Source organism: Lampetra fluviatilis, chromosome 20 (assembly GCF_964198595.1).
Source record: "Lampetra fluviatilis chromosome 20, kcLamFluv1.1, whole genome shotgun sequence".
NCBI classification, from domain to species: domain Eukaryota; kingdom Metazoa; phylum Chordata; class Hyperoartia; order Petromyzontiformes; family Petromyzontidae; genus Lampetra; species Lampetra fluviatilis.
This window is the reverse complement of record NC_136294.1, coordinates 11,778,451-11,797,828: the sequence shown is the minus strand read 5'-3', so window position 1 is coordinate 11,797,828 and position 19,378 is coordinate 11,778,451. Positions and strand designations below refer to the sequence as shown.

At 47.7% G+C, this 19,378-nt stretch overlaps 1 protein-coding gene across 2 annotated transcripts in view; it reads left to right on the top strand.

Annotated features, from left to right (window-relative positions):
* The first annotated feature begins 6,208 nt into the window (after positions 1-6,208).
* LOC144937966 (calcium-activated potassium channel subunit alpha-1-like) overlaps positions 6,209-19,378 on the top strand; it is a 156,172-nt gene continuing 143,002 nt past the window's right edge. Inside the window, exons 1-2 of one of the 2 annotated variants that reach the window (XM_078865620.1) lie at positions 6,209-6,816; positions 15,007-15,177. In XM_078865620.1, the coding sequence (XP_078721746.1) occupies positions 6,394-6,816; positions 15,007-15,177 (594 nt within the window). In that variant the 5' untranslated portion in view covers positions 6,209-6,393. The remainder of the gene's footprint in view (positions 6,817-15,006; positions 15,178-19,378) is intronic. The other variant, XM_078865619.1, reaches the window with a different exon arrangement.

Sequence of the window (19,378 nt, the reverse complement as noted above, 5' to 3'; positions counted from 1 at the left end):
ATTTGCCTCCTCATCATGCACACCCTCTTTAAGTCGGAGCCAAGGTCAAGGGGTTATTGACGTGTAGTTAATTGGATTTCGGCTCGTAATCACGTAGTCTGATTAAAGCTACAATTTCAGAATTTGTTTTGCGTTGCTGTGGTGTAGCATAAGTCTACAATAACAAGGTATTTGATTTTATGGATCGGAACACTCCCGCGGATATTGCTGTCCAGTATTTCCTGGATTTCCTCAAATATACAGCCACGAGTCTAAATAGATTGCAACCTTGACCCCTGGAGGACCTTGCCAAGAGCCACCTAAATCATTTACACTGCTGTGTTTCAAACGCAACTGGATGGCACGTTGAGTGTAAAGGACTGGAGGTTTTTATCTTGCACCGATAACGCCGTTATCGCCACCTGAAATGATTTATCAAGACAAAGAGGAATCCCAAACACATTTATCAGACCACATTTCCCAGAGCGTTGGGGGTTTGTTGTTATCAGAGTATCTTACATGGAACATTCCCTCAACAGATAATTAAGTCCACGTAGCTTATTGAACCGTGTGAAAGCAAGTGAATGAATTAACCTAAAAGTTACCTAACCTTGCTTTCCAGCCAGGTGGCAACGCACACAATCAGCAGGCCCTGAGGTAAAGTTCCAGTCAGATGTCCACTCGGTTCATCGTCTCTCCGGAGTCAACATATAAATACGTACCACTTTGTAAGACGTCAAAAGAGATTGACTCTACAAGGTGACTGATTTCCATCAAAGGAATATGGAAGTTCCTACCGATCTCAGGACTGGCAATGCAGACGAGCGCTGGGGAACAACGATGAATTGTATTATATCGAACCACATCCCATTCAGATTATGTGTGAACAGTAGTGCCACGAGTAACGTTTTTAATCCTTTCCACGAAAACTACTGTTAACCGAAATATAATTATTTCGAACGCCAGCTCAAGACAGGAGCAGCGTTGATCGACCTCTCCTCGGCATATGATACCGTATGGCGGAAGTGTCTCCTGCTAAAGCTTGCAACAACCGTGTCTTGCTGCCCGACTATCAGACCCATCACCGAAATGCTGAGCGACCGATGGTTCACCGTCCACCTTGGTGGGGCTGTCAGCAGCCCACGAAGATTGAAGAGTGGACTCCCGCAGAGATATGTTCTCGCCCCAGTGCTGTTCAATCTCTACACCAGCGACAAGTTCACGTACGCGGACGACATTGCACTGGCAACCCAAACCCAGAAGCATACTTGACGAATTGGCGCCTAAAGCCAAACACTTCCAAGAGCGTCGTTGCCAATTTTCCACCTCAACAACAGGCCAGCTACTAAAACATTAAATGTCAACTTCTGCGGAACACTACGAACACACAACCACCACCCTCGGTACCTGGTAGTTACCGTAGACCGGACGTTCGACTACCGGCGCCACCTTGAACAAGGCAAAATTGAAGCAAAAGCATGAGTGAACCTGAAACAGAAACTCGCGGGAACAGATGTGGGGAAGTGACGCCCGCACGCAGGCCTTGGTCCACTCTACAGCAGAGTACTATGCTCCAGTGAGGAGTGGCAGCCCTCACACAAACCTCGTCGACGTCGAAATTAACACCGCACTTCGTATCATCAGCTGCACCCTAAAGTCCACTCCGCTCCCGTGGCTTCCCGTGCTGGCCAACATCGCTGCAACCAACATCCGAGGTGATGTTGCGACGATCCGGGAGTACAACAAGATCGTGGAAAACTTCGCCCTGCCGCTCCACCGAGACATAAAGGAACCCCCAATGCCCTCGGCTTAAATCCAGAAAGCCTCTCTGGAAATGAGCCTCTGCTCTGGCAGCTGAAAATAAATATACCGGCACTCTATGGTCTGAAGGGTCGGCGGCTTTGAACGTGGAAAACAAAAACATAATTGCGGACCTCACAGTGGAAGTGCCGGGATTCTCTCTCTCACGACGGCTGTGGACCGCACTGAACCGCGCTCGGACGCAACACGGGAGATGCGCGTCCACGTTCCATAAATGAAAAATCAAAGATTCACCAATCTGCGACTGTGGTAAAGCCCAAATCATCAAACACGTCACTGACGAGTGTGCCATCCATGCACACCCTGGCAGAATTTCTGCAATCCATACAGCATCTACTGCCGCCTTGGATTGGTTGAAGGACCATAACATTCAATTATGACGTCTATACAAACTGTTGCTTACATGCCATGTGAAAGAAGAAGACTGTTTATAGAATTCACTTGTAAGTTAAAAAATAAGTACAAATCGACGAGTCTGCAATATATATGTTCCCCACTGCCAAAACAGACAGCATATCATGTAAACAAAGGCAGTCGAGGTCTTAACGCTTATAAATAGGCGTCGCTGATTGGTTGAAGGCATGGCTCAGCCCCACTTATGAGCGTTCGGATTGGCCGAAATTGTCGCCCCGCATGCATAACGTAAACATACCGCTAGTCACGCATGTTAACGTTAATCGAAACCATGGGGTCCTATGGGATGGAAAAACGTTAACCGAAAAACGGTTAACCGATTTCCACTGTTAACCGAGGGACTACTGTGTTGCAATGCAGACCTGGCCAGTCAACTAGAGTCCATTAAAGTGGATTACCTCTTTCTTAAGTAGGAACCTTGGTTTTTAGCCAAGCGCCCATTCAGATAGATTCAATGTGTGTAAGGTCCAATATCCCTTTTGCAAATAGATACCTGTGTTGTGAGGTGTCTCATCGGCTTGCTTTAATCAAACGGTGGTGAGCTACCAGTCGTTTATAGCTGTATGATTAGGGGTCTCAGTCTCTTTTAAAAATTATATAGTTAATCCACACAACTCTAAATAATCATTAAGTGTCATTGCTGTGGAGAATATATGTGAAGGAGACATTGCCTGCCTATTTATTTTGTTATTTATATTCTGTATATCGAAACTGGTCCAGAAATTTGCTCATCTTGAAACAATGCTGCTGAAATTATGCATTCCCAGAAGGGTTGTGTAAATAATATATGTTTTGCTTTATGTGGAGAGACGGATTATATGTGGAGGCGACATATTGTCCGCTTATTTATTGTTATTTACGGTTTCCATAACGACGCTAATGATTGAGTCGTGAGATGGAGAGCGAGCCGAGTTCAGGCGAGACTCCGCCGAGATTTCATTATCAGCCAATGCAATGGGTAATACAAGGTTCTCGCCGTTAATTAGAGCACGCGGTTGTGTGTGCAAGGAGGCAGTGGCCACGTGGTGGTGGGAATAGGCGGTCGGGATAGCAGCAGATACACATACAGTACTATATACATACAAGAATTATATACGGGCAAGGAAGCAATCATTACGATATCGACAGCAGTGATTTACGAGCTCGTTGGGCTATTTAAGTCGCCTGTGCTTTACTATCTCCGGTTATTATATCGATGCGAGTGTAGTGCGTGGGCTGCAGACAGGTTTATATTTGTGTGTATTGTATGCTTATCGCTTTGATCTCAATATAGTTTAAACAGAACGTGCATCAAGCGCGCTTGCTCCGCAGAGACAGAGCAGCAATGTGCCTGAGCACAAAGCAGATGCCTGCTTGATGCTGCACGCTTGGCTCAGAGAGTGCTGCTAACGAGTACCTATCAAAGCCGGGCACAGAACACGTGGCTTAGGTGTGGTCAGAACCAACGCACAACGAAACCCGCTTTAATCTCTCTAATCTAAATACGGACAGTTCCCGAATTATGAACGGGTTCTGTTCCTGGGTCCCGTTTGGAAGTCGAGCGGTTCGTTAGTCGGAACACTAAAATGCATGATATTTAAATGCCCATACGGTCAGTGTTATAAAATGTGGTAAGGTTGAACAAAAACGGAAGCATTGTTCAACTCATAAATGAGAAGACATATTGTGCATTTGCATGTAACACTGTAAATAGTTATGCGGTTCGGTTTCGCAAGTGCGAGTTCACGTTCGCAAGTCGGATGGTTAAAAAATAAATATATTTTGGAAGCTCGTTCGTACGTAAGTCGAGGATTGCCTGTATTCATGAGCACACCATCATGTGCCTATTTGAACAAAGTGAATCAAGGGGACACCCAGATGCGATTTTTGTAACAGTGGCTGTTGATAATAGAGGCGTGTCTCGCTGAACGAGCGAGATACGTTCCACTGAAGGTTGCTTGGGAAGAGAAAACTCGTTAAACGACCATCGTTTTCCCATTGATTCCCATGTTAAGAAGGTCAGCTACGTTTCAGCTCCACAAAAATTCCACTCTTGAACAGCTTTTTTAACGTAAGAAACACAAATTGTAATGTTAAAATAAAGTAATAAAACATCAAATGTAACCAGAGTGCTTGCAGGTGCCTGCCATTTACGTTGTTTGAAGGGTAGATGATGTTAGTGGGTGGAGGGAGCAGCAGTGTGCCCACGCACGACCGCTGGTTCACATGTCACTCGCCACTGATGTTAGTCGTGGCTGGGTATCGAACCAGGGTTGCTGGGTTCATAGCCACTATGGATATATGTTTAACTTATTTCGCAACATACCTAGCCAATCGGAGGTGCGATGCAGGGACGCGAGATGGAGCGCTGCGACTTCCTGTCCTCGTCTACGAAGCGCTGCCACCCACCCTCTCCCCCCAACCCACCCATTGCAGTGCCACCACGAGGGCAACCTCCACCCACACGACGACGAAACACGTGGGCACAGCACAGCTGGTAAACAAACAGCTGTGGGCCGCCGTGCGCCCACTTGCCGCCACGGGGCGCTTTCGATCATCGATAGGTCTCCGCTCGCTAAACGAACATTTTGTTCGTTTTGTGAACAAATGGGTCTAAATTCAAAGTGCTCGTTATAGCGAATTTTCGCTGAAAGATCGCTCGTTAAAGGAGAATGCCTGTATGTTTGAATAGGGATCGAACCCAGGATCCAGGCTTCTATGTGTTGGGCTGGTAAAATTAACCACCACTCCACCGCTCCCAAACAAAACCCGTGCACCTGGATAACGTTTGACAGATCGCTGTTTGCGATTTTCACGGACGAAGTGCGTTACCGTCGTACTAGAAATCGAACCCTGCCAGGTTTTATGTTCAAACAAATATCCATTACCTCATTTTGCAAACATCACCTACTATCAATTGGTTAACCATTGCATTGAATGACTTTCCAACGTGTAACTGGATAAGTATATGGCTCTATTATGATTCCACCGGTTGAGTGCCAAGCGGTGTTAGCGAGCGCCTATTCGGGGTACGTGTTCGTGGGCAGCAAGCACGTGCGTTCGCACCTTTCATAGTCCACTGCTGTCAACGCAAATAATTTTACGCTGAGTCGACCTAGGGGGGCGCCCCGGGTAAGGTTGGGATAACGATGGCCACTGATGCGTGGGCGGCAGGGTGATCCGGGGATTCGTGGATCGTATCGCGGGGCGCTTATAACGATGATAAAATAAATGCAAAGATCCCCCGTGTAGCCTTTCACTAAAGGTTGGCGAAAGTGCTCCGAGTGAGCTCACTGATGAAGGCCGGCACGGCACACGAGAGGGTGGGTGGCCAGCGCCACGTCCGGTCGTCTGTGTCTCCCTTGTGGCGACTCTTACACATAGCACCAGCCACTCATTTAAGGCTGAGTCGACCTAGGGGAGGCCCAGGACCGGTTCAGATAATCGTCACTGGTGTTGGCCGCGAGCGGGAATAGAACTCGGGTCGCCGGGTGTCGTATCCCAGTGCGCGCTCACCGTTACGCGCTACCCCTCCTCCCCATAACAAAACAATGCACACAGGCTTACAAAGACATGCACGCATATTAGCGCACACATACACGCACACACACGCGCACACACACACGTGCGCACACACACGCGCACACATACACGCACACACACACGCACACATACACGCGCGCACACAGACACACGTGCGCGCACAGACACACGCACACACGAGCGCACACACACGCGCGCGCACACACGCGCGCACACACACACGCGCACATCCACGAGCACAGACACACGTGCGCGCACACACACACACGCGCGCACACACGCGCACATACACGCACACACGTGCGCGCACAGACACACACACGCGCACACACGCACACACACACACACAAACACGCGCACACATACACACGCACGCACACGCGCACACGCACACACACACACGTGCGCGCACAGACACACACACGCGCACACACACACGTGTTGGGGGGCTGGTGGGGGTGACGGGAGGGGCGCGTGCGTGCCGAGCGGGAGAGAGAGAGAGGAGTGAGAGAGCGAGGAGAGAGAGGGGAGTGAGTGAGAGAGCGCGGAGTGAGACCCAGTGCCCGGCGAGTGGGGGCAGTCATCATCGCGCCGCGCGCTATGTCGACGGCTGACGCTCCTCAGCGCGCAGCGCAGCAGTGATCGGCAGTGGCGAAGATGACGGCGATGATGATGGAGTTCATCATCATGACGACGGTGGCGGCGTCGGCGACAGCCGTCCTGAGGCTGGGGCTACTCGCGCCTGCCGCGGCCGCCGCAGAGGTGGGCTTGGGCATCGGCGCCGAGCGCGGGGTCGGGAGGAGAGCCGCCTCGACATCGCAGGACGCGAAGAAGGGGGGCCCCGGCGGCGGCGGGGGGGTTCGCGGGGAGTTGTTCAACTGGAGCCTGGCCGAGCCCGTGCACCTGTCGCAGCAGTCGGAGGCTCAGGCGGCGGTGTGCGACCCCGAGCAGCGCATGTGGTGGGCTTTCCTCGCCTCGTCGCTCGTCACCTTCCTCGGTGGCCTGCTCGCCATCGTGGCGTGGCGAGGCGTGCACTGCGTGTGGACGTGGTGCTGCAGGGCGTGCGCCCGCAGTCACAAGGTGCGCACCCCACACCGCAACCGCCACCACCACAACCACCACTGCCACCACCACCGCCACCACCACCAACGCTGCCGTCCCGCGAGTGTTCGTGGCTGGCGCGCGCGCGCGCTGCGCCACGAACCCGGCGACCCGAGTTCGATTTCCGCTCGTGGTCACCACCAACGCCGGTGACCGTTAGCTGGGCCCGGTCGCTGGGCCGTCTCCCCTAGGTCGACTCAGCCTCAAGCGAGTACCCGGTGCGGTGTGTAGTAAACATCGCCACTGGGGAGACAAAGGCGGCCGGGCGTGGTGCTGGCCACCCACCCCCTCGTGCGCCGTGCCAGCCTTCATAGGTGCTGCTCGCTAACAGCGCTTGACCCAACAGTCTGTTACAGGCTACACGGGGGGTCTTTTTGTCTGTACTACTACTCCTGTTCGCTTCGTGACGTTAGTTTTCAAAAGGCCACCGTCTCGTATTCGCCACGTGCGTTGCGACTCTTGAAAGAAATTAGAGTGATTTTTTGGTTTCACCGAATTCGAAAAGGGTGGCTCTTCTTGTTATTTTGGTTGCTGGCCCCTGGTCTCCACGATCTAGAGTCACACAGCACCCAGCCTCTGTGGTAGTCGATCCTCGAAGAGTATCGATCGAGCCAGTACACACTCGCTCGATCTTAGCGGCACACCGAACCAAAAACATCACTGTGGGCCCTTCATCCAGCAGTGGATTGATCATGTCCGACGATGATGTTGCGTGCTTGCGCTCGTGCCGCTACGGGCGCGCCTGGTGCCGTCATGGAAACGTGGAATTTCCACTATCGCGTCCTGTGTGTCGCTCTCTGCTCCTCGATCACCGCGTGTTCGTCCCCCCCCACCAGGCCTCGTCGCGGTTACTCAATGGGAGCCGCAGACGCGTGGGTCTAAGGTTCAATTCCTCACCCGGGGAACTGGGGCTCCCGACTCGGCCAATGCACTAAGAGGGGGCACTTGTGTGTGTGTGTTTTGTGGGTGCATTTTGTGGGTGTGTGTGTTTCGTGGGTGCGTTTTGTGGGTGTGTGTGTTCAATTGGTAATTGTTAGGACAGCCGTCTGTTCGTCAATTTCATGTTTTTTTTAAATTTCTGCATCTGTCTACTGTGTCCATTTTCAACGCCGATGTCTCATTTTACGTTCATTTATGTGTTCGTTAATCATTGTATTTAACTCTCTATCTGCCCATTGTTTACTTCAATTGTCTGTGCGCCTGTCAATTGTTTCATTGCATTGTCTCTGTGTGTCTGTACATGCATGTCTTACGTTGCGTTGACATCTGGGTGTCTACGTGTTAATTATTTTATTGCATTGTCCGTGTGTCCGTGGATCAGTTCGAAAGCATAGCGACACACCGTTTGTGAAGCAGTGTGTGACTGTATGATGCTCTGGAGCTAGACTCTTGAACATCATACAGTCTCACACACACACACTCCAGCCTGTTTCTGCATATATTGCACAAGGCACATGCCACGCATAAAATGCAGGGTCTATCGGACCCAGCTCGGCTCTATATATCGACAGTCCAGTTCAGCCTGTCACAGCATCACAGAGCACATGACACACAGAACTACACATTCCATACCATGGGGTGACCATATCAACTACATACGTTACATGTGTCTAGGCGCTGTTGTATACACTCCACTACAGCCTGTGTTGTCACGTACACCGTAGGTAATAGCCCATAGGCAGTACACAACGTGGGCTCTAATCATCAGCCCCGCTACGACCACCGCCGTGGCACGCGACCCACACGCAATCCGATTGTGGGCATGCACCGAACGCGGTCTGTAATAGGTTTCCGTAGAGTCTCAACAATTCAATTCACGTTGTGTTGTTGTGTGTAGGAAAAAACAATCTGTAGGTTGCTTATACATAGAGTTGCAGCGATACAACGCAGCTTATTACGTTATACGCACAGCGCATGTGCTATGCAATAGCCTATAGACGTACATGTTATACAGGGTGTTTAAAAAGATGGACCGGATTTGAAATCGCTATATCTCTGCAACCACGAACCGCCCATGAATGAAACTCTTACCACTTGAAAGGGCGGGGCATAGAGTTTCAAATGATGCCTCTCCCAGCGCACAAACAGCCCCTAGCCTCAGTCATTCGCAAGACGCGCTGCCTCAACGTTGGATAGGTCTCACGGGACCCCAAGACTTGGCGCGACACTCTTGGCCCCCAAGATCCCCAAACATCACACCCTGCAACTTTTTCTTGTGGGGAGACGTCAAAGACCCGTGGTGTTTTTGTGCCACCATCAGCGACTAATCTGGATGACCTCAAAAACAGAATCACGGCAGCGGTGACTTCAGTGGAAGACGACACTTTGAGAGGCGTTTGGGACGAATTCAACTATCGCCTCGATGTTGTCCGTACAGCAGCTGGAGGGCACATAGAGCATTTATAAAATGGTTAGTAAAACCTGATAACTCATTAAACCGTTTGTAACTTTTCGTGTAATTGTAACATGTTGCCATCGTGAAATATACTGCTTTGAAATTGGGTCCATCTTTTTACAACACACTGTACAGTATATTGAATATATACTGTATACCATATACGGTAGTGTACAACTTCGGGGTCGATTAAACGATTAACACTTTGTGTTAAGTCAGCAGTGGCTGTCCTATGCAATAACTCATCCCCACCATAGGAATGTGGACTTTCCAGCACTGGCTCAGGGCTTTAAACAGCCGAGTCGTGTATATTTCACATGATTGTTATGTACAGTTACGTCTTGTATCACACGTATGATACATTATGTATACATTGCACTGGTATGTTTATGTACACATTTCGTACTGTTATGTATGGAGTACATTTGTGTAAGACTGCCGTTTTATACAAGACTGCCTCTACCCCTGTATCCTGACTCTTAAACCCTAAACTATGACGCCAACCTATACACCCTAAGCTAGCACCTAACTTTTACACAAAAACTCCAGATGCGTTTTAGCCCGGCTGCGGTGGCTATGCACGTGGCCTCTAATTCAGCACTGTGGAGCAGAGGTCGCAAACGGGTTTTGATTCCATTACCCGTACCCGGCCGCACCAGGGTCGCAAACGGGTACCCGTATCCGGCCGGATACGGGTAGCCGGGTATCGGGTAGGGTACGGGTATCGGGTACCCGGTTGCGACCTCTGCTGTGGAGGCAGCAGCGAGGCTTGGTGGATCGCCGCACAGATGCCGTGAAACTCCCTTCCCGTGGGTGTCGAGGAGGAGCCGCAACCCTGGCTCGCCACGAGAGGGCAGTACAGCAAAACATGTGGACTCCACCTGTTCCGTCTGTCTGGGATCGAGTGTTGCCCTCTCGCACGCGTGGGTTTTCTCCGGGCGCTCCGGTTTCCTCCGAAATATGAACACTCACGATTTGTCTAATAACACATTAATACGCAATTGTTGGCGCCAGCCCACCGCATTGCTACTCTGCTGCCTCCCCACTTGTCTGTGGTTTCTCCTCTTCACGTCGCCGACTCGTTCTTTCTCTCTGATTGAGAGCGAGAGAACGATGTGGTCGGTGCATTACAAGTTAAAATTATTATTCGACCATAATCCCATTCCCTCCGTGTTTTGTCAACTGAAAAGCTAAAGAAGTGGGAATTGGAAAGGACCCGCTATTGGAAAAGCCAGCCCAATGGGAAAGGCTTTGTGATAGAATAAAATCTGGTGTTAAAAATCTAGCTATCAGTCTCATTTTGCAAGATTGACATGGGTACCCAGAGACTCAGCCGTGGTGTCTGCTGCATCGCTCGGTCGTGGTGTCTAGCAACATTGGGGGAGGTGCCTCTAAATTTAAAGGGCCCAGATGAGATGACAAGACGAGATGTGGGTGTAGCGAGATAAGAGGAATGTTGATGAAAAATAGAGATGTAGTGAGGTGAGAGATATTCGGAGTTACCGCAGTGGCTGCCTCGTCCCATTGACGCTGTATGAACGAATCTGTAACATCTACATGTTGCAGATTGCAAAATGTTTGTTAGCACAGGATATGCGTGTCACTACCTGTTTGCTATGGTGTGTGTGTGTCACTTGACACCAAGGTCACCTTTGCAAACGAGATCTCCCACCCTCAAGGGATCATTCGGGTGAAATATGTTTTTTTATCAATTAATAGGAACTAAAACACGAAGACATACATAGCAGAGCTGCTTGACACTAGAAGCCTTTGCTTTGATCTCTTATGGTGAAGGCCTTCCTAATAAACAGTGCGAAAAAACCTAAGAATATGAAGGCCTTCCTGTCAGCAGTGGTGAGACTCATAACAGACTCTCCGGGAAGTGAAACTTACCGCCGCAAAAGTTGGAGTCAGTCAGAAATGTCTTTTTCCCAGAAAATGACGTCGCAGGAAAGCGGGGCACAAGGGTGCAACATACAGGGTGACACAGAGGGGCTGCTTGGGAACAAATAGCTTCTTAGAATCCGAACAACCCAGTAATGCCGGGCTGCACCGTTACCTTTACACACAAACACCGACAAGGCACCGGATTCATCGCTCGATTACTCCCAAGAGGGACAGACCTCTGGTGTGCCACAACCTATAGGGGTACACACAGTACACTGACTCTTAACCCTTAAGTGTAAACCTTTAATGCTGTTAATATTATTATTATTATAGCATATGTATCTGTTTGGCCTCGAGCAAACAGAACATATGAAATGCCCCAATGGATATACGCTTGTTCGTGTCACACTGTTTATTTTTATATTGATTATTGTTTACAACAGAGCTTGTGTATTACCTTCGATGTTAATATTCTCTCATGTTGTGTGAGTGTGAGAGCCCGGCTGTGACTTTCAGTTCTGAATGTGTAGAGGGTATATATAATTGCTTGGCACGCATTTCAGCCTTTGTTGTTTGATTTAACTGCAGAAGGCAGCAGCTCCTCTGCTCCATAGCTAGCCACTCACTGATTGAATATGGTACCTATTAACCTTATGGAGTACCCACCACATCCCCTATGCTTATTAAGGTTACAGTGCTCTGTTATAACAGCCATGAACCACAGCATATTAGCAGCGTCCCCACTGTGGTGTGCAGGGAATGTGTCGCGTGTTTTCAATCGATGGAAATACTCAACACATTCGTCAATAGCACTGTGGCCCTAAATTAAATATATATGTGCAATGTTTAGAGCAATTATCCTTCTTCATGGCACATACAAATGATATATTACGTGTTTTTACGTTTTTTAAAGAAGGGCCATTGCTCGGAACGTCACCTATTATATATTTGTTTATTGTTCATGCCACAGTGTTGTTGATGAATGTGTCGAGTTTTTAGTTGTTGTTATAACCTGTGCTTGCGCACCACTGCCAACACTGCAGCAACATCACGAAATAATGTACTTGTTTTCAATGTACACATTTATATACATTTGTGTCTGAGTTTCATTATATTGTGTTATTCATTTGCATGTTTACTGTATACATAGTGATCCAGGTCTCCCTTGCAAAAACATATTTTGTCTCAACAGAGTCTCATGTTGTTTAAAAAAAAAATACGGATGTGAATATGCGTTTGCTTACAACCAAACTACCCTAACTGTGCCTTGCCTTTTCAGAAGCTGAGCAGGCAAGAGCCAGTTTAGTCCATGGATGGGTGACCACTGGAGCTTGCCAGGAAATGACAGTGTTGAGTCTTATCCCTTGTTATTCGCGTGGGGTTTCTCTGGTCTCTCCAGTTTCCTCCCGCATGCCAAACACTCATTGTTAATGGGGCTGGACAAAAATCCCAATTGCAGCAGCTTCTTGTAAAAAAATGATCTGGCAGACAGTGAGGATTCCCTGGGTAAATATTACAATTGACATTATTATATGGCATGTAGCTATTTCAGCACAAGGAATCATTCCACTTCGACAAAATACCTTTTGCGATTATCTAACAATCACAATTTAGGATGAGACCGTGACCCTTAATGCAGCTATTGCTGCCAGTGTGATGATGGGTCTGGCTACCTATTGTTGAGACGTATTTTTTCAGTGCTTTACAATCCCTAGTTCTGTCACGTTCACACACCTCACATCCCGTCAAAATCATCGTGGGTTTGTCAGCTTTTCCAGCATTTCTGTAAAAATTTTCTCACATTTTGTTTGCTAAATGAGAATATTGTGGACCGTACTTGCAAGCCGATATACAAGCAGAAACTTCAAAAATTATCCTCATTCCAATAATCAGCTAATCCCTGTAAATTAGATTTTTACCTGCGGTTCACGACTCTGAGAGGACTGTTGATCCTGAAATCTGTGAAAGAATATATTGCGTGCCTCATGAGAACCAGTCTGGAGAGTGGCTTAGCTGTGGGTTGCCCCTTACATCAGTATTATTGTGAAGTGTTGCCTGCGCAGTAGTCAGTTGGAGCCACAGGGACGCCTTATTGCAAAAACAATTTCTTTAAACCCAAGCTTTAAGTCAAAATTGAAACCCTCATCAGGATCTATTTAACTATGTTTTAAACATTTTTAGCAGGTAAGGCCCACTGAGCTATATAGCTATTTTTCAAAAGCACCCTGGCTATCACAAATGATAGCTGAACGAAGTGGATTATCACGTGGAAATTTATAGCAGCCAAATACTCTTAAACGCACGTTGATTCTAAATGTGGAGGGAAAAACCGGAGGACCCGGACAAAAATCCACGTGGCCATGGGGAGAGAGACATGCAAACTCCAAATATACATGTGTCAAGAGTCGAGATTGAAGCCACGGCCTCCTGCATACCAGGCGAGGTAGTTAACATCTCGCCACCATAGCTGTGGTGACTCACAGCCCTGTAGCATTGGGAAGGTCACGGGGAGTGGGGCGTGGGGGGTGCTGGAGGGGTCTGAGGAACCCCCCAGCTGTTGAGGGCTCAGCCCCCCTTCCGAATTCTTATTGTCAAGTCAAAACAAATATTGGTCCAACATTTTCTCATAAATAGATTGGGTGAGAGCTAGATCAGGATGCCCGATATACAAAAGCAAGTTGTGCCGTCACTCTTTCTCGTATTTCTTTGTATGTATCCCTCCTTTAAACAAAATCACGCTACAGGGTGGCTATTCAGGGTGGGCACTTTGAACATCACCTGCTGAGGCTTCTCCACCTGGTGGGAAGTCAATAAAGGAGAGGACCTAACGCGTCGAATGACCTTCAAGATGTGTTGATGTTGGAGCATGCTACATGGGCCACCAACCTCCACTGACCAGCGTGTTGAAGGAGGATCACATAGCAACTCTCGCTGACATAGCGACTCTCGCTGACATAGCAACTCTCGCTGACAGGAATCCTTTCTCCGGCAGTGGATTCACAAATGGCTGAAAATGTATGTTTTGTGAATACTAGCTAGGCTCATAATCGGCATGTGTACAGAATAGCACTGGCTGTCGGCAGATATGTTTTACATTCGTAGCGAGTGTTTACGAAGTACTTGTGTGTCTTGATTTGGCACATCATAAGTTATTATTATTTCATGAAAATCGAGCGTGATGCTCGTTACGGCAAGTCAACCGGTTGACTTACTGAATTTAAAATGTCAACTTTGCTTTATTAGTCCTTTCACGTTCCCAGTAAAGTGTCATCTTTCAAAACAGGTGCTAACGTGTTCGGAATATCCCGTGCAAAGGTGCTCTGAAGGTAGTCATTATTGTAACACTATGGAGTGGATTCTGTGTACGTGATCCGTGTTATGTTTGTGTGACATGCGAAGAATGCTGTTTGTCTCCGTGCCATGCGTTGAGCACTGCCATGGGTTGTTGTTTGCAAGCAGTGCTCTATATTGCCCGTGATGTGGGTTTGAATAATTGGACGTTCGCAATGTGGACTTGGGCTGGACCTCCTTTAAAAAAACATGTGTGCTCGGCGCAGTCGGGTCAACGTCGCTGAGGAGTAGACAAATATAGTTGGGCACAGTGCTCACCACACCAACCCCCTCAATTAATGTATAGTTCTGTGCTGGACTTTGTAGGCTCTCGCGAACAACGGCGATCTGTACCACGTAGTAACATCTGTATCGCGTAGTGACATCTGTACCGCGTAGTGACATCTGTACCGTTGCAGGACGCCCATGAAATAGGGCCCCACAGCTCATCGGGTCCTTCCTGGCGAAATAAATGAAATGTATCTATCTAAATATATAATCTTCTCTTAACCTTGATATCTGCACATTCGCCCATCACACGTTTCTCCCCGATGCAGAAGGTGTCGACGGAGGGACGGCTCCAGGGAGGCTCCTACCAGGACCCGCGCTTCGAGGGAGGCGTGGAGCGTGTGGCCGAGATGGACATGAACGAGGTCGGGTGGATGACATCCGTCAAGGACTGGGCCGGGGTCATGATCTCCGCACAGACGCAGACGGGACGCGTGCTGGTCAGTGGCGCTCGGCTCCTCGCAAGCATTGAGCCTGCCCCTTAATTTCTCTCTCTCTCGTTGAATGTCTTTGGGCATCACTGAATGCAGTGCATCGCGGTTTCGCGGGGAAAGTGCATGGCAGCAGCTGCTGTTTGCAAACAGAACAAAATACATAAGCACGCGACACGTCTCCTTCATATGTCCATCACTCCACATAAAAAGAAAGTGTTTCTTACACAACCCATCATCTGCACGACCTTGTGTGTTTCATGACCAGCAAACCCTGAACCTCATCAGGAAAGGCTTGCTTGAATCAATATTTGTGAACTTTCGATCTTGTAGGCAAGGACCATCTATTTACGATTTGGGGTGCAAAACGATACAGTAATGTTTAACTTAAAATAATTATGAGCGTCATTATGGAGAATATAAATAACAAAATAATAAGCATAACAATAGGTTTTACCCTTTCTGCCAATAAAACAGGTGTCAAGATAGTAGTAGGTTTTTACCCTTTAAACTGGTACAAAAACTGACACCTTTATACAAGGCATCATGTTTGTGTAGTGGTGGTATTGACGTGCGCCGACTGTGACAGTGATGGATCACGGGGCGGCGCGGGGTGCGGGGTTGGGCACGCGTTGTGGGCGTGGTGTGGACGCGCGCGCCGGGAGTGACAGATGACGAGGCGGCGCGGAGTGAGTGGTGAGGCACGATGAGATGTGGGAAAAGAGGATCGTAGCCAGCGCCCGGCGATTGGTCGAATAAGTGGGTGCTCGCAGCGACGTCCGCAGGTGGGGTATAAAGGGGGACGCGCGAGAGCACTCGGGGAGAGTTACCCAGTTGAAGACCCGAAGACGGAGCTGAAGACCTAGTGAAGCCGAGTAGCTCAGTGGCGTTAGTCGCCGAGTAGCTAAGTGGATGTTGGTCATCCGAGTAGCTCAGTGGCGTTAGTCGCCGAGTAGCTAAGTGGATGTTGGTCATCCGAGTAGCTCAGTGGGCGTTAGTCGCCAAGTAGCTAAGTGGGTGTTTGTCACCCGAGTACTCAGTGGATGTTGGTCATCCGAGTAGCTCAGTGGCGTTAGTCGCCAAGTAGCTAAGAGGATGTTGGTCATCCGAGTAGCTCAGTGGGCGTTAGTCGCCAAGTAGCTAAGTGGGTGTTTGTCACCCGAGTACTAAGTGGATGTTGGTCATCCGAGTAACTCAGTGGGCGTTAGTCGCCAAGTAGCTAAGTGGGTGTTTGTCACCCGAGTACTAAGTGGATGTTGGTCATCCGAGTAGCTCAGTGGGCGTTAGTCGCCAAGTAGCTAAGTGGGTGTTTGTCACCCGAGATACAAAGTAGGTGTTAGTCACCTGTAACCAAGTTTGATAAAATAAAGAGTGTGTTACCCGTGAAGTCGTCTCCCGTGGAGTTACTACATTACATTTGCAATAACCACAACACAAGCAGTCAAAATGCAAACAAAATAAAGGTGTCAGTTTTTGTACCAGTTTAAAGGGTAAAAACCTACTACTATATTTTGCCACTGGTAAAGGAGGTCTCACAGGTGTCAAGATATTAAAACACCAAACAGAATCCTTATTCAAGGAATCCTGTCTGCATTAACCACACGTACTTGTGGTGAACATGCAAACAAAAAACGTGCTCTGATAATTATATATGCGTTGTCTTTGAAACTGATAGGGTCAAACCTATTGTTATATTTTAATAATGGCAAGAAAGGTCCCATACAATAATAAGCAGTCAAGAATGAAAGTATTTCGTACACAACTCATTAGTAACCAGTCCAGAGTTGACTGAATTTGCATTGAAACAATGCGAGTTAAATTATGCCCTCTCAGAAGGCCGTGCGGCTGATGTGTTCCTTGACAGTGATAAACTTATTAGGTAGCATTGTGCAGTGATTAGTAAAAATCTAAGAGAATGCTCCGTAAAGTTTGCTATATTTCTTTTCTAAAGTCACTTTTCTGAGTGAGAAGGTAATAATGAGTTGCGGTCCTGTGCAGCCAATAATCAGCCGTTTGAAGTTATTATTGTTATTATGCTTGTTTAGGTAGAAAAGTCTGAGATTCCAGACTTTTTTTGAGGGACCTGATTTTCGCAGTAGGGGACGGTGATTGCCACATACATTCCAAATGATTTTTTTGCGGACGAGTTTTCAATTTTGGACCATGACACCAGTACGATAACACACAATGTTCTAATCCTGCGAATGACGCGATATGATCTTCAAACTTGCGCAGTCTTCATTTCTGAGCGGCCACTCTATTTGAACCGTGAACGGTTGCAAGAAGCGGTGAACGCGCCATCGTATAGCGTCACCCTCAAGAGCGATGAGGCACTTGCACTTGGTGCTGCCATCGCAGGGCACGTGGCACTCCCCTCAGCGCTCCAGGAAGGGAGCGCCTCCCTTGATGGATCTCTTTCGTGTGCCACAGTCGCCCCTTTACTGACTTTAAAATGGCCCGAGGGCATCACGTGACTGATGATTTTCATTTGTGTGTCTACCTTGGAGGGAAGGCCAGGAATACCGTAATAGTAGGCAGCTAAATTATTACATGTTATGAAGCGAGTCATGCAAGGACATAAATAAATTAAATTGAATTATTTACAATGTGCTTTGTTTGACCAATGCAAAAGGCCATTGAGATGTATTATATTTTTTGCAATCTAGACGTGAAAAAACACCAATGTTTAATGGTTACATTTATTATTCATTTTATTTTTTTAAATTACAAGTTAAAATTTGAAATGTATACGTACACACAAAGGTGCACCGCCTATTGCAATGCAAAAATGAATTCTGTACTATTTTGCCGTACTGCGGCCAATGCCATCATGGCAACCACGGTGGCATTTGTTTAAAATGCCACGCTCTGCTGATGAGACTCAGACAGTTAAAACCAGTCAGAAAGTTAGCATTTTTGTATGCTTGCAATTTGAATTTGTAAATGCTTGCTGGAAAACGTTGGCGCATGAGGTCCATTAATGAAACGGATTTTATCTTGTTAATTTATTGCTGTTATTTTACGATTTAAATTTTATTAATTGAATATGGAGGCTTTTTTACCATGTAATTCGTGTTGTTGTTAACGCATTTGTATTCCAACTGTGCCGTCAGCGTCATTATATGGGACTGAGGATCGATTTTGAACTCTTTTCACCCTGCGTTGGAGAGTTCACAGAACTATTTCTGAGATCGCTCTTCATGTGACCTTTATTATGCACAAGCTGAGCAGAGCACTTTCCCACGATTTCTGACAGTCAAACTTACACATACATGTATATCTTTTTAAACTCAAAGCTGGAAATTAAGATAAAAAATCTAATTTCATGAGATTTTTTCTTCTTTGTAGTCATTGGTGACCGACCAGAGAGGCTCACTTTAATCATGGGTGGCTGTCCAGATTTAAACCAAGAATATCAGTGGTGCCACCTAACTTACTGTGATTCCAACACGCCTCTGTGAAGCAACGGAAACATTCGTGTAGAGCAAGGAAACGCAAACGTACCCGTGTGTTCAGAAATATTCACAGTCATGTATTTGCAGGCTGCTGGGGATGTGTTGAGGGAAAGGCTTCACATTGCATCTCGCTGCGATTCCGACAAGGATGAAGTGTAGAAAGCTGCATGCTCAATGACTCATGTGTCGCTCTTATCAAATAGAGCGTAATGTAGTGGTTGTCTCGTCACGCAATGGGCACGCGCACGTGATGGAGATTCCAATCTTTCTGAAGGACAACCCCACACATTAGTTTAAATGTTATTGACGTCTTCTTCTTCATTATATGTTCCATAATCTCTTCTGGGTGACCACAGTCACACACCGGAGAGTTTTACATTTTCCATTTGCGCATCAAGTACAGTATCCGCATCAGCTGCCATGGTGTGTGTAGTGGATGCAGTTTAGGGTTGTGGCCCAAAAGCTCCGCGGAACATCGAAGCTCGAGATTTTTCACGAGGTGTTTGTGACTTTTTGTTCATCGTCACCTCTCCGTGATGATGGACTCCAGCTCGAACTTGGACTTCAACTTCCATTTGTGAATCAAGCGTTCCGCCCCTGTGCCATCCATCCTTGTGCGTTTCCAAAGAGGACGCTAATAACGCGACGCAGCCCTCAACAGCCAGTTGCCGGCATTCAATTGTGATTTAAATAAACAAAGAGCAGAGGCGCGCGGGAATTGAAAACGTGTCGTTAATGAGATCAGCTTCACGCAA